The sequence below is a fragment of the Chiloscyllium plagiosum genome, chromosome 6 (assembly GCF_004010195.1).
Source record: "Chiloscyllium plagiosum isolate BGI_BamShark_2017 chromosome 6, ASM401019v2, whole genome shotgun sequence".
In the NCBI taxonomy this organism is placed as follows: domain Eukaryota; kingdom Metazoa; phylum Chordata; class Chondrichthyes; order Orectolobiformes; family Hemiscylliidae; genus Chiloscyllium; species Chiloscyllium plagiosum.
The window spans coordinates 51,788,751-51,802,799 of record NC_057715.1 but is presented as its reverse complement, the minus strand read 5'-3'; the positions used below and the strand labels follow the sequence as shown (position 1 = coordinate 51,802,799).

Genomic DNA, 14,049 nt, shown 5'->3' with positions numbered 1-14,049 from the left:
TCACTTTTAATCCCACCAGCCTCTTCAATCAAAGGATCATTCTTTGCTATTTTGGACACTTCCAGCAGAATGCCACCAGCAAGCACAACTTTCCTTAACTCTCCCCATCCTGATTTTGCAGGGATTGCTCCCTCTGGGACATGCTAATCTATCCCTTGACCACCAACACCACCCATTTTTCCCAAGGCACCTTCCTACATAACCTCATCACCTGCTCATCACCTGCTGCCTGCTCACCATCCAAGGGCTGAAATATTCTTTCCAGGTGAAACAGCATTTCGCCTGTACCACCTCCAATCTTGTGTACGGTATTCACTGCACCCAATGCAGCCTACTCTACTTTGGTAAGACTGGTGACCACTTTGCACAACACCTCCGGTCTGTGTGCAAGCATGACCCTGACCTTGCCATAGCCAATAGTTTTAGCACAGTGTCCAGCTCCCATGCCCACATGCCTGTCCTCTGCATGCTGCAATGCTCCAGCAAATCACAACATAAACTGGAAGAGCAACATCTCTTCACTTTACAACCTTCTAGGTTCAATATTGAGATCGACACCTTCCGATTGTGGAACACTCCAACCCTCCCATCCCCTGCCCCTCTCAGTGGTCTGCTCTTTCCAGTCTGGCAGTTAGACACACCATTGTTCTATCATTCTCACATTCCAATCACTTAATCTGCACTATCAACATCATTTCTCCCACAGCATCTCAGCCCCCTTTTGTTCTTTTGCATAAATGCTGCCTCCTCCTCCTCTGATGAAGAGTCATCTAGACATGAAATGTTAGCTTGCTTTCTCTCTGTGGATGCTGCCTGACCCACTGTGATCTCAAGCACTTTTTGTTTTCAGTCCGACCACACCATTTGCTCACAAAATCTGTTTTCTATTTCCACATTGATTTTGCTTCACTTGATTGATGCCTGTCATTTTCCTCCGTATTCCAAACTTAATATTTAACTCTCACCTTTAAATGATTATGTCCTTTTCATTTGGACTGGATAGTATTCTGTTTCTCAATGTTTTAACATTTAGCTTTGAAGAAACAGTAAATTTCACCACAAAGGTCACAAATACTCAAAAATATTGCAAACGCATGTTGGATTCATTTATTATATGTTCTTAATTTGTGACTAATGTTGGAACAACCATGTACTATGGGACATTGAAACACAGAGATCTGGCAGTCTTGGAAGAAACATGTGTTCCTTAGCTCTATAGATAGAGGCAAACAGCTCGATTTTGCCACCTATAGCAGCTCTGAATGAAAGCACCCAGAAAAACTGATGAATGAGGCATTCTGGTCTAAATCGCCTTATATACTTCAAAAGGGAGCTGCCCAAAGACCAATGCATTAATTTACTGGTTGTTTACTAGCTTCTTCCTCTGGATAGATGGCCATGCATGCAGTCTTCATAAAGAGATAGATAATGATCTGGCGAGAAAGCAAGTCAATTCCATTACAAAGACCACGGAAGCAGTCAGCATACTATTTGACAGTCACGTTGAGTTTGGAAGCTTGTGCAAACCAGTTTGATGGAGCCATGAACACAGTGGGAGAGAACTCAAAATTGATCTCATATTTTGAAAATGAGGATTGTTTTACATTACCTTTACTGGAAAATAAATTAAGCAATCTTCTTAATCTGCATTGGGGATAATAATGATTCATGATTTATCTATGGTCTCTCCTATTTTGAAGGTACAGTGAAAAGTGTTTTGTTGCCATAATCCAGAGCCATTTTGAGGTACAGTAAGGATAAAAAGAAATTTACTTAAATAAGATTCATCTTCTGTTCAAATTGGGGTCTCAAGAACAGCTTCAGGGCTTCTGCAAGGCCTCTGCAAGGTATTCCAATCCTCAAGGAGTCCCACTGCAGGAACAGCAACGATGACACTGAATACCAAGAAGATCCCGATGCCGATGCTGACCTGCTCTGGGCTACCACTACCAGGAGCGTCTGCTCCAGGTTCTGCCACTGTCAAGACCCCAAGCTCTGGGTCAATAGCCACCAAGAGTCCCCTTTCAGGGCCAGTGCCAAGAATCCAGGTTCTGAATTGTGGAGGTGACAGGGTGTGGTTCCTGAACACACAGAGATCATTAGTGAAAATCTGTTACCAATGAGGCATTAGTCAATTGAACTAGAGCTGACTAATCGACTCTGCAAAGATGGGCATGATAACTCTGGATGTAGAGGTACCAGTGTTGAACTGTGGGTGGACAAAGTTAAAAATTACACATGCCAGGTTATAGTCCTACAGGTTTATTGGAAAGTACAAGCTTTTGGAGCGCTGCTGTTTTGTTAAGTAGCTAGTGGGGCTGGATCATAGGACATAGAATTTATAGTAAAGCATTTTGTAAATTTTATGATAAATTCTGTGACCTATGATCCTGCCCCACTAGCTACCTGATGAGGGAGCAGCGCTCCAAAAGCTAGTACTTCCAAATAAACTCATTGGACTATAACCTGGTGTTGTGTGATTTTTAAATATGATAACTTTCATTGTTCCTCATTGACATCTCTACAAATTTACATCCATTTCTTGGTCTGTTATAAGATTAGACTACCATGATGCATTGGGTACAAACTTTCCACCATCAATTGCCCACAAAATCAGTTTAACAGTTTCTAAAGTCCCAATACCATGATGGTGACTACCAGATTATTCCCAAAAATGATACCGATGTGATTCTGTTCATTTGGAATGGGGGTATGCTATTGCCCACACATTATCTGCAAAGGGTCCTTGTGATCTCTATGGCTATTTCTTCCACTGGGAAGTTCTGCAGTGTGCAGGTTAGGTGGATTAGCCATGCTAAATTGCCCTGTAATATCCAGGGTTGCACAAGCTGGGATGCTTTTCAGAGGATCGGTGCAGACTTGATGGGGCAAATGGCTTCTATCTGTTCTACAAGGATTACATAGTTTTATGAATGTGGTCCTCGGGAGTGGGACCCACTGCTGAGGGCGCTTGATAAGGACTTATCTACTGAGGTAGTGTGGGCTGAGGTTAGGAACAGGAAAGGAGAGGTCATCCTGTTGCGACTTTTCTATAGGCTGCTGAAAAGTTCCAGAGATGTAGAGGGAAGGATTGTAAAGATGATCCTGGATAAGAGTGAAAGTAAAAGAGTAGCTTTTACAGGGGCTTTAACTTTCCAAATATTGACTGTAAATGCTATAGCTGGATATTTTAGATGGGTCAGTTTTTCTCCAGCTTTGCAAGTGCAGGAGAGTTTCCTGACACAGTATGTAGACAGGCCAACAAGAGGCAAGGCCACATTGGATTTGATACTGGCTAATGAACCAAGTCAGGTGTTAGATTTGGAGGTAGATGAGCACTTTTGTGATAGTGACCACAATTCGATTATTAGGAGAAAGTGTGGACTGCAGATGCTGGGGATCAGACTCAAGAGTGTGATGTTGGAAAAGCACAGCAGATCAGGCAGCATCCGAGGAGCAGGGGAGTCGCCGTTTCGAGCATAAGCCCTTTATCAGTATTCACACTGGAAAAAGACAATTTTGTTGAGGACAATACTAAGATACAGGCTATTAGACTAGAGGCATTGAGTTTCATGAGGAGGAGGTGTTAGCAATTCTGGAAAGTGTGAAAATGGTCAGCTCCCAACCCCCCGGGGCAGGATAGAATTTATCCTAGGATTCTCTGGGAAGCCAGGGAGGAGATTGCAGAGCCTTTGCAATTGATCTTTGTCATAATTGTCTACAGGAATAGTGTCAGAAGACTGGAGGATAGCAAATGTTGTCCCCTTGTTCAAGAAAGGAAGTAGAGACAACCCTGGTAATTATAGACCAATAAGCCTTCCTTCGGCTGTGGGTAAAGTTTTGGAAAGGATTGTAAGAGATAAGAATAATTCAATTCGGAATAGTCAACATGGTTTTGTAAAGGGTAAGTCATGCCTCACCAGCCTTATTGTGGTCTGCTGTATCAGTGGTGGGTATAAACTTCATGGTGTCACAGTTTGTATACCAGGGTGATGTGTTGACCCTGTGTGGCAATGGTGTAAAGTGACAGCCACATCCTTGACGTAAGGCTGCTATTAGCCAGTGTATCGCTTAGTCTCTGGTTTCCTATCTTGATATTGGAAGGAATGTTTAAGGAGCAGTAAAGTGGAGGTCTGAGTGTGGAGCAGTACCTCCGCTGGGCTATTGTGCCCACTTGTGCAACTGTGTTGTGACCTACTGCAGCTTTAGTTGGTAGAATGTAGCCATATGTAGGGGAAAGCAGCAAAAGTCCAATGGGTGCACTTGCTGGAGATCAGAGTCAAAAAGTGTGGCGATGGAAAAGCATAACTAGTCAGGCAGCATCTGTGGAGCAGAACAGTTGGCATTTTGAGCATAAGCATTCCTAATGAAGAGCTTATGCTCGAATCATCGACTCTCTTGCTCCTTAGATGCTGCCTGACCATCTGTGCTTGTCTAGCGCAACACATTTTCACCCAAATATCCTCATCTTCCATCTCCGTTGCATTTGTTTTTTGATGAGGGATTCTCTGAAATGCCAACTTTGACAACTCTCTGAAACGTCCACCAACCTCCTCAACCAAGGTTTCCCCCGCACCATTAATGCCCTCAATTGGTTCCGACTCATCGCCTGCACTTCGACCCTCAACTCCCTGTGTTCCCTCCCACAACACTGATAGGGTTCCCTTTTCCCTTACCTACCATTCCACCAGCATCCACATCCAGAGGATCACTCACCACCATTTCCATCACCTCCAGCAAGATGCCACCACCAGACACACATTCCCCTTCCCTTCCTTGTCACCCTTCCACAGGGACTGTTCCCTTGGGACAGCTTGATCCATTCTTCTTCCAACACATTCCACCGCCCGATGGCATCTACCCCAGCAACTGCAGAAGATGTAATGCCTGTTCATTTACCTCCTCGCCCCCTCAATATCCAAGGGCCCAAGCATACCTTTCAGATGAAGCAGCACTTTATCTGCATCTATCACAATCTAGTCAACTGCATTCGCTACTCACAATGTGATGTCTTCTACATTGTGGAAATGAAGTGTAGACTGGGTGAGCACTTCCCAGGATGCCTACATTCTGTCTGCAAAGAAAGACCCTGAGCTTCCAGTTGCCTGCCACTTCAATATACCACCCTGTTCGCTGACCAATGTCTGTGTCTCAGACTTGCTGTAGTACTCCAATGAAGCTCAGCACCAGCTGGAAGAACGCACATCATTTTCCTCTTGGGAACCCTGCTATTCACCCTCCAAGGCAGATCATTATTCACCCCTTTGTCCAACCGTTCTTCTCTCTCTTTAGACGGTATCCCCACCTATCATTCACACACCGCCTCCCCCCCCCAATCATTCACACACCCCCAATAATTCTCAGCTACTGTCAGCTCTGAGGATGGGTCACTCGACCCAAAATGTTCACTCTGATTTCTCTCAACAGATGCTGCCAGACTGGCTGAGCTTATTCAGCAATTTCTACTTTTGTTCCCAGAAATGACACCCCTTCACCAATTTTTAGTAAAAATCAGTCCAATGTCTGAACCCAAATTTGGGTCTGTTGTGTATCATTTTTCCCTGGAAAACAAAAGCTTCCTTATAACCAACAGATCTCCATTCTGTTAATCAGGCTTAATTTAAAGATATGACTGAAGAGTAAAATGAATTTCTGGAATTCATAATCTACCTGGTTCGCCAATCTTGTAGTGATAGATATAAGATGATCAGGAAAGTGAAGGCTTTAGCTCAATGGTAGTTCTCCCACCTGAGTCAGTGGATTGATTGAATACTGCAGAAAAAAAAAGGACAAAATCTGCACTGACATTTCAATGTTGGAATACACAATGCTAACATTTCCAACATTCACATACAGCATTAAATCAAGGTCCAATGTACCTTCTCTGGTGGACAGAAAAAAAGCATACTGTTAAAAATATCCAAGAAACAAGCCTGCACTCACCCCAGCAAATTAATGCCTCCATCAACATTGTTAAACAGATTTTTGATAGTTTATCTCCTCAGTTTTTGTCTGGTCTGGCAGTGCATAAGAAGGTCTACATATTTTCCTACTTTATAATGGTAAGTCCATATCTGAAGTAATCCATTGGCTATGAAATATTTGAGAACATGCAAACCCTGAAGATACACTATTGAGTTGCACCTTCTTTGTTTTTCTGCAAGACATGTAATGGTAAGTTCTATACTTCCCTTGGTCTCAATAGGGAACTTTGCTCATAAAGAGTGCAGAATTAGCTCATTTAGAGAAAGAAATTGGAGTATTATTGAGATTTTTTGAATATATTTATTAACCATACTTTTTGTTTTGATTCCCCCCCACCCCTTCTGCATTTTACTGCTGCTTGTTAAGTCTGATTACATAGCTTGTAGTTGAAAGGAATGGTTGCACTGATACTTTGCCACTTTTACTACAGGTAACCACTTAAAAGAAGGTGTTTCTCACCATTTGGAAAGGATGTACCTTTTTAATTTCCATTCCTTCAGAGAACCAGTGCATGCCTTCATCTGTGTCTTTCTAATTAAAAACAGAAATTGCTTGAAAACACACAATAGGTCTCGCTGCATCTGTTGGGAGAAAGCAGAATTAACGTTTCAGTTTCAGTGACCCTTTTGCAGAATTCCCTGAGTTCAGAGTTTTGTAGCAATGTTTGTTTTGGTTCTGATTTCCAGCATCCTCAGTTTTTTGGTTTATTTTCTTTCTGATCAAAGTTATTTAAGATGGAAGTTGGTTGAAAGGTTTCTCAAGTCTCCCTTTGACATTAAATGATAATACTTAGGACTACCCCATAAAGTTCTAATTTGAAAAGAAATCAAAATAACATAACAAAACTATCTTACTTGACACAAAAATGATTTAGACCTTTATGATTTGCGCCTGTGTGGTGTGTTGTAAAGACATCATAGATTTAATTTGATAATATATGTCCTCTTGAAATACCTCTGCATACTTAAGACTAAAGCAATGATGTAAAGATACATGTGTAGATGACTTGAAGACAGTTACAGAAAGCCTCTCAATTACTCTGCATTCCATTTCAAATGTAACAGGACAGTACAATGTTTCCACTTTCACTTTTTACAAAGCAAAAAGTTAAAAATGTTTAACTTGGCACACCACAGCATCTATATTAATAACAAGATATAGATAAGAAAAAAATTTAAATTTAAGACAAAGCCCATCTTAGTTCAATTCAAAGCTCCTGGATTCAGGGGAAAAGACAGAATAACTTGTATATACAATTTATGCACAAGATGAAGGTTCTACTGAGTTTGCCATTGCTGTTCAAAATCTGTCATTTCATTCCTCTAACTACAACTACATCCCATATCATACCCTCCACTGCCAGCCTGATCACAGCTTAGTCCCAACCAAAAATATCTTTTAAAAGCCCAAAGAACAATGGATGCTGTAAACCAGAGACAAAAATAGAAATTGAAATAATTTCCTTATTAACACTAACTTATTTCAGCTCCTCATTCTCCTAGTCCCAAGTTGAAAAGCTCAGCAGGTGTGGCAGCATCTGTGGAGAGAAATCAGAGTTAATGTTTCTGGTCAAGTGACCCTTCCTCAGAACCCAACTAAATTAGAACTAAAAAATATCTTTTTGATTTCTTGTGGTGTTTTTAATGGTCTGCATGTGGCATTAACAAGTTATTTTTGTTTGAAACTAGTAATCAAAGAAAGTTCAGATCTATATTTTGGCATGGTGGCTGTTTCGCTGCAACAGTTGTTTTTACATTATTCCTGTCTAGAAAATGTGCTTTCCAGTGTAGTGTTTTTATCATAAGTCAAAAACAATGTTTAGGATTCACTCATCTCATGCAACAAAGATTATTATTACTTGTATCAGATTGCTTTAAATTAACTGAAATATCTGGCAATACTTGAAAATATCGTTATTAGGTTTTTCTTTAGTTTGAACGTGGTCTGTGTTTTTTATTTGATTTAATTGTACTTCAAAATAGTTTTTAATTTGATTTTTGTAGTTCTATTTGAAAAATGTATTTCAAAAAGCATTATTTAGAAATATCAACTTGAAGTTGCACAGGCCATATTTAACCCACTTCCTCCATCCCAAAATAAATATAACTCAGCAAGCTTATTTAATCTATAGTGCAACTGCATTGTTCAACAAAATCCCATGTTCAGTCCCCTTGTGTGTAGCTCTCAGCAAGGGAACGATAAGAACATTAATGTTGGTTTAAATGCTCTTGGGTAAGGGTTAATTACTATCTAGTTGTCCCAATGGAACATTCATATGTGAATATTGGGTTAGCATGAGATTGAGCTTTGTGATTTAAGCTATTGACCAATTCACTGGCACTCACAGTCGAAGCTCATGTATGAATAATGAGGGCTGGGAAAGGTGCTCAAAAGGGGGAGAAAATGGTGAAGAAGGAAATAATTATATTTAAACAGTTAGATAGTGAAAAGCTTTGACCTATAAATCTTTAATATTGTGAGATGGTTGTTTTTATAGAATTGATTTTTTTTTTATTGATTGCTGTCTATAATTTAAACTGACTGAGTCCAGAGTAGTGAATTATCTTGTAATTTCAGTTCTGCCTATTTCTGCGCTACCAGCTTGCCAGACTGAGTTGAACCAACCTCTATTTCAAATCAGAAATTATTTCCATATTTTCATCTTATATTGCAATGTAAAATTAGATATCTAGGTGAGGCTATCTTTCACCTCACTACAAATAGCATATGTAACTAGATAATGAAAGTTGCTAACAACAATTTATGTTTGTATTGCTATAAGACCATAAGTCATAAAAGCAGAAAAAGATCATTTAGCCCATCAAATCTGCTTTACCATTGGTTGAGTTCATGGGTGATCTGATAATTCTCAACTCCAGTTTCCTGCCTTATTCCCATAATTTTTGATTCCATTGCTGATTAAAAGTATGTCTACCTTGGTCTGTTTCTACTTGAATGATCTAAAGGCACAAATGGAAATACATGAGTTTAATCTAATTGCCATTACAGAAACATGGCTGCATGGTAGCCAGGTCTGAGAACGGAATATTCAAAAATATCAAACATTTAGGATGGACAGGCAAAAAGATGGGTTTGCATTGCTAATGGGAAATGACATCAGTTCATTAGTAGGGAAGGATCTCCCATGGTTTTTCCAACGTGTGGAATTTTTGAGTGGAGCTAGGAAACAGCAGTGGGCAGTAGGCTCTGGTTGGAATTATTTACAGACAAACAGTGGTGATAGTGTGGGCATGCTATTAATCAGGAAATGAGAGAATCATGTAGCATGGGCAAAACAATTATCATGGGTGATTGACTTCAACTTGAGAAGGCGACCATAAGTCATCCCAAGCTAGAAATCTAAGGGACTAGGAGAATGAGGAGCTGAAATAAGTTAGTGTTAATAAGGAAATTATAATGAAGAAATTAATAGAACCAAAGATTGATAAATCACAAAGAAATGATGGTCTATATCCCAACGTGTTGAAGGACCTGGCTACAGATAATCAGTATATTAGCATTATCTTTAAAAATTTTGTAGTTTCTGGAAGGATTCCTACAGATTAGAAGGTAAGAAATGTAACCCGATTGTTTAAGAAGGGAGTAAGAAAGAAAAGAGGGAACCAGAGACTTGTTAGCCTTACATCAATATTAGAGAAAATGTTAGAATTTGTTATAAAAGATGGGATAAATTGACACTTGGATAATAATGATCTGATCGGAAATAGCATGGATTTTCAAATGGGAAATTGTGTTTGATAAATTGTTGGATTTTTTTGAAAATATTATTAATAAAATTGGTAAAGGACAGCCAATGGTTGTTGTATACTTAGATTTTCAAAAGACTTTTCATAAAATCCCTCTCAGGAAGCTAGTTGGAAAATTTAAAGCAAATGGGATTGGAGGCATGGACTAATGATAGGCAACAGGCAGAAAATAGAGTATGAATAAATTAGTCATTCTCGCATTGGCAGTCTGCAAATAGTTGGGAACCACAATTGGTACTTGGTACTAGCTCTTCACAATACCTCAATGATTTGGAGGAGGGGAGCTAGTAAAATATTTCCAAATCTGCAGAAGATATTAAGCTAAGCGAAATGTGTTGTAAGAAAGTTGTAAAGCGGCTTCAGAAAGGTTTGACCAGGCTTAGTGAATGAGTAAGAACATAGCAGATAGAATATAATGTGTAAACCTGTGAATTTATCCATTTTTGTAGGAAGAACAGATGTACAGAAAGTTTATTAAATGGTGAGCATTTGGAAAATGTAGATGTGTAATTATTAATGTCAACTGTGCCGTATTTTCTGAAGCTTTGAAAAATGTCACACGATTTAATTAAAACTTACAATACTTAATGGGTTAGACAGAGTAGATGCAAGAAAGATGCTCTCCCTGGCTGAGGAATCTAGAACAGGGGGCAATATTTAAAAATATGAGATGCCACTTAGGTCCAAGATGAGGAGGAATTACTCAGAAGGTTGTGACTCTTTAGAATTCTCTGCCCAGTGTGTTATGGAAACTTAGACTTGAATATGTTGAAAATCTTAGAATCCCTAAAGTGTAGAAAGAGGTCATTTCTGCACCAATGCTCTTAAACTGCATCCCACTCAGATGCACTCCTCTAGTCCTGTTCCTACTTTCCTATCTTGAATTTATTTAACAATCCAGCTTTGACAGCCCGTAGCGGAATAGAATTCCACCTGTTCACTGTCTTCTAAAAGAAATAAGTCCTTTTATGTCTGTTTTTATGTCTGTCCTTACTCTAAGATTATTGTCTCTGTTCCATCCCACTAGAGGAAACAACCTTTTTTCATATGCCCCATCAAACTCTTTAAGACTTTTATTCTAATAATTACATAAATCCAATCCAGAGCACTAGAAAAATAATTTGCATGAAATCGCACTTTTTTAGTCTTTCAGTTTGAATATTCCTCGACCCTTTATATCTTGAATATTGAAGTGTGAAATACATCTCAATTTGCTGATTTTGACTTGCCATACAGCAAAAGTTGAAACTGAGTTTGTGATAGCCATTACTAATTTAACACACTACATTAAGAGCAATAACGGTGGGTCATTACTGGAAAATGGTGAAGGTTTAATTCTCTCTGGCAAAAATTGACATGTGTTTATATATTTGTAACTGACATTTCAATTCTTTTTCTCTTTGTCTTGATATACCTACTTTGGAATTCGAAGTGTCGAGAATCTGTAATTAAAAAGAACTTCTGCAGTTTCTGATCAAAAAAAATTGATGGGACTACTGCAAAACTCAGGACTGTTTGTTGTGATTATAAAATAATCTTTGAGATCATTACTATCCACATGGTGAACATAAAATTTAGATTTTAGAACTCAAAGCTGAGGTGATTAAAGTGATTTTTGTCTTTTTCAGTCTGTTATCTTGAGACTGACTGCATAGTTCTTATTTTATGTTGTACCTTGCAGGTGGAAATTATGAAAGTGTGTTCGAAATAGAGAAGGGTGTTGGCACACTTGTTATCGCAAAGCCACTGGATACTGAGCATAGGGCCACATATAATATGACTGTGGAAGTCACAGATGGGACAAACTCAGCTACCACACAGGTAAAGCAGACAGGGTGTATGAATTCAAAGTGCATTGCAAATGACAATGCTCAGGTTCATCATTTCCTGGTGTTTTAATAATATGTCCTTGTGTAATACAATGTTCAGTAATGATGAAAGCCATATCACATTATTTGTTTCTGCTGTCTTAAAAATTGTTGTCAGTTTAGCTGTTTGGGATTCTCATTTAGCATCGTTAGCAGAACTGTTGGAATTAAATTTTCTTTTCATAGGTGAGGAAAAATACTTTGGTCTTAGACTTGCACGTTTGCACGTTCTCCCCGTGTCTGCGTGGGTTTCCTCCGGGTGCTCCGGTTTCCTCCCACAGTCCAAAGATGTGCAGGTCAGGTGAATTGGCCATGCTAAATTGCCCGTAGTGTTAGGTAAGGGGTAAATGTAGGGGTATGGGTGGGTTACGCTTCGGCGGGTCGGTGTGGACTTGTTGGGCCGAAGGGCCTGTTTCCACATTGTAATGTAATGTAATGTAATCTAATCTAGACTGATGTTTTCATTTCTTGTTTCTGAACTGCTTATTGAACATAACTTTTTATATGTGTATGGCTGTAAATATTTATAATATGAATTGCACAGTGAAAATTATAGCACTTGACATAGCTGCACAGCATTTGTCAAAGCGTAACAACAAGCAGAAAACTTTATAGGATAGTCCCTTGAAAAGTTAACTATGGCAGACTAGTGGTTTTATTTCTCTGGATTAACAAATTTAAGATTGTAGCCTGAATCATCATAGGAATAAGAAAAGAGGTGCAAATGATGGTTAAGACCAAATTCTGAGCTTCTCACCCCTATTTCAAGGTTCCCTACTTTTCCCAAGGGGGCTTTTCTAAGAGTGCAGGCTCACTCAGTCCATGAGCCTACACCTATACTCTTGACCAAACTTCATTCTTAACTGAGAGTCCTGAAATCCAGAGGAGTGTTGAAATATTACTCAGTTTAAACATTACTCAGCTTTGGATCTGTGATCTATTTTGTAAATTCTAGAATGTTTATATAAGATAGAGCAGTTTCAAGTGCTTGAAGTTTCTGTTATTGATGCTTGAATGTAACAACAGGAGGAAAACTCCATACGTAGTCCATTGAAAAGGTCGAGAATATTCACACTTCTATTTGCCTGAGGTTTTAAAAACAGTTTTTTATAAATAAAGTGAAACATTATGAATGAATGACTATCTTTTTGTAGCTTTTTGTACATCCTCCTGTTATCATAAGTGGTCTTGTGGTGCAGTGTCCCCACCTCTGAGTTTTTGTCCTACAGCAGAACCTGGCAATGTAATGTACATTTGTAATCTGACCAAACGGGTTGATTGTCAGCATGTAATTCCTTCCAATATGCCTGCTCCTAGTTTCTTGCCTCAATGTTTAATTCCTATTACTGTTCACTTGGGTGGGACATAAATGGTTCACTTTGTGAGTGATTGGGTCATGTGCCTCATTGCCACACCCCTCAAGCTTACTTCTGTAGGGGCCAAGTAATTGTCTCCAGTTCTAATTTGTAATTCTATTTTATATGATCAAAAGCTGAGTAAGAGTAGGAGAGATCCTGAGTTGCCAAATCATATAACGCAAGGAATTTTGCAGACAAGAGAAACCATCATGTTTATGCTGGTTTTTTGAAAACCAGTTCTGACACTCACTTTCTTTCTCCTCCCCACTCCCCCATGCCTAAGTGGGTAACTTGTTCCTTTTCAAGTTTGTATTCAACTCACTTTTAAAAGTTGTGACCTAATCAACTGTCATCACCCATTTGAGGTGTTTCTTCTAGATCTTACTGAATCTCACTGAAATAAAAATAAAATTTCTCAGCTTTCCCTTGGCTCTTTTACCTATAACCTTAGATCAAGTTCTTCTGGATCTCTCCTCCTGACACTGGGAACAGTACCCAAGTCATTCCTTCTTGAAGAAAGGAACACTATGGGGTGGCACGATGCCTCAGTAGTTAGCACTCCTGCCTCAGAGCACCAGGGACTTGGGTTCAATTCCAGCCTTGTGTGGAATTTACACATTCTCCCTATGTCTGGGTGAGCTTCCTCCGAGTGCTCTGGTTTCCTCCCACAGACCAAAGATTAGATTAGATTACTTACAGTGTGGAAACAGGCCCTTCGGCACAACAAGTCAACACCGACCCGCCGAAGTGCAACCCACCCAGACCCATTCCCCTACATTTACCCCTTCACCTAACACTGCGGGCAATTTAGCCAGGCCAATTCACCTAACCTGCACATTTTTGGATGTGGAAGGAAACCGGAGCACCCGGAGGAAACCCACGCAGACACAGGGAGAATGTGCAAACTCCACACAGACAGTCGCCTGAGGTGGGAATTGAACCCGCCTGAGGTGGGTCTCTGGCGCTGTGAGGCAGCAGTGCTAACCACTGTGTCACCGTGCTGCCCTCAAGATGTGCAGACTAGGTGGATTAGCCATGGGAAATGCAGGTCTACGGGGATAGTAGGTCTGG

The 14,049-nt window shown here is 39.7% G+C and overlaps 1 protein-coding gene across 11 annotated transcripts in view; it reads left to right on the top strand.

The window, feature by feature from the left end:
• Nucleotides 1-14,049, top strand: part of LOC122550578 (protocadherin Fat 3-like) — a 794,139-nt gene that overhangs the window by 585,360 nt on the left and 194,730 nt on the right. For all 11 annotated transcript variants that reach the window (XM_043691532.1, XM_043691531.1, XM_043691530.1 and 8 more), the window contains one exon: nucleotides 11,434-11,573. In XM_043691532.1, the coding sequence (XP_043547467.1) occupies nucleotides 11,434-11,573 (140 nt within the window). The remainder of the gene's footprint in view (nucleotides 1-11,433; nucleotides 11,574-14,049) is intronic.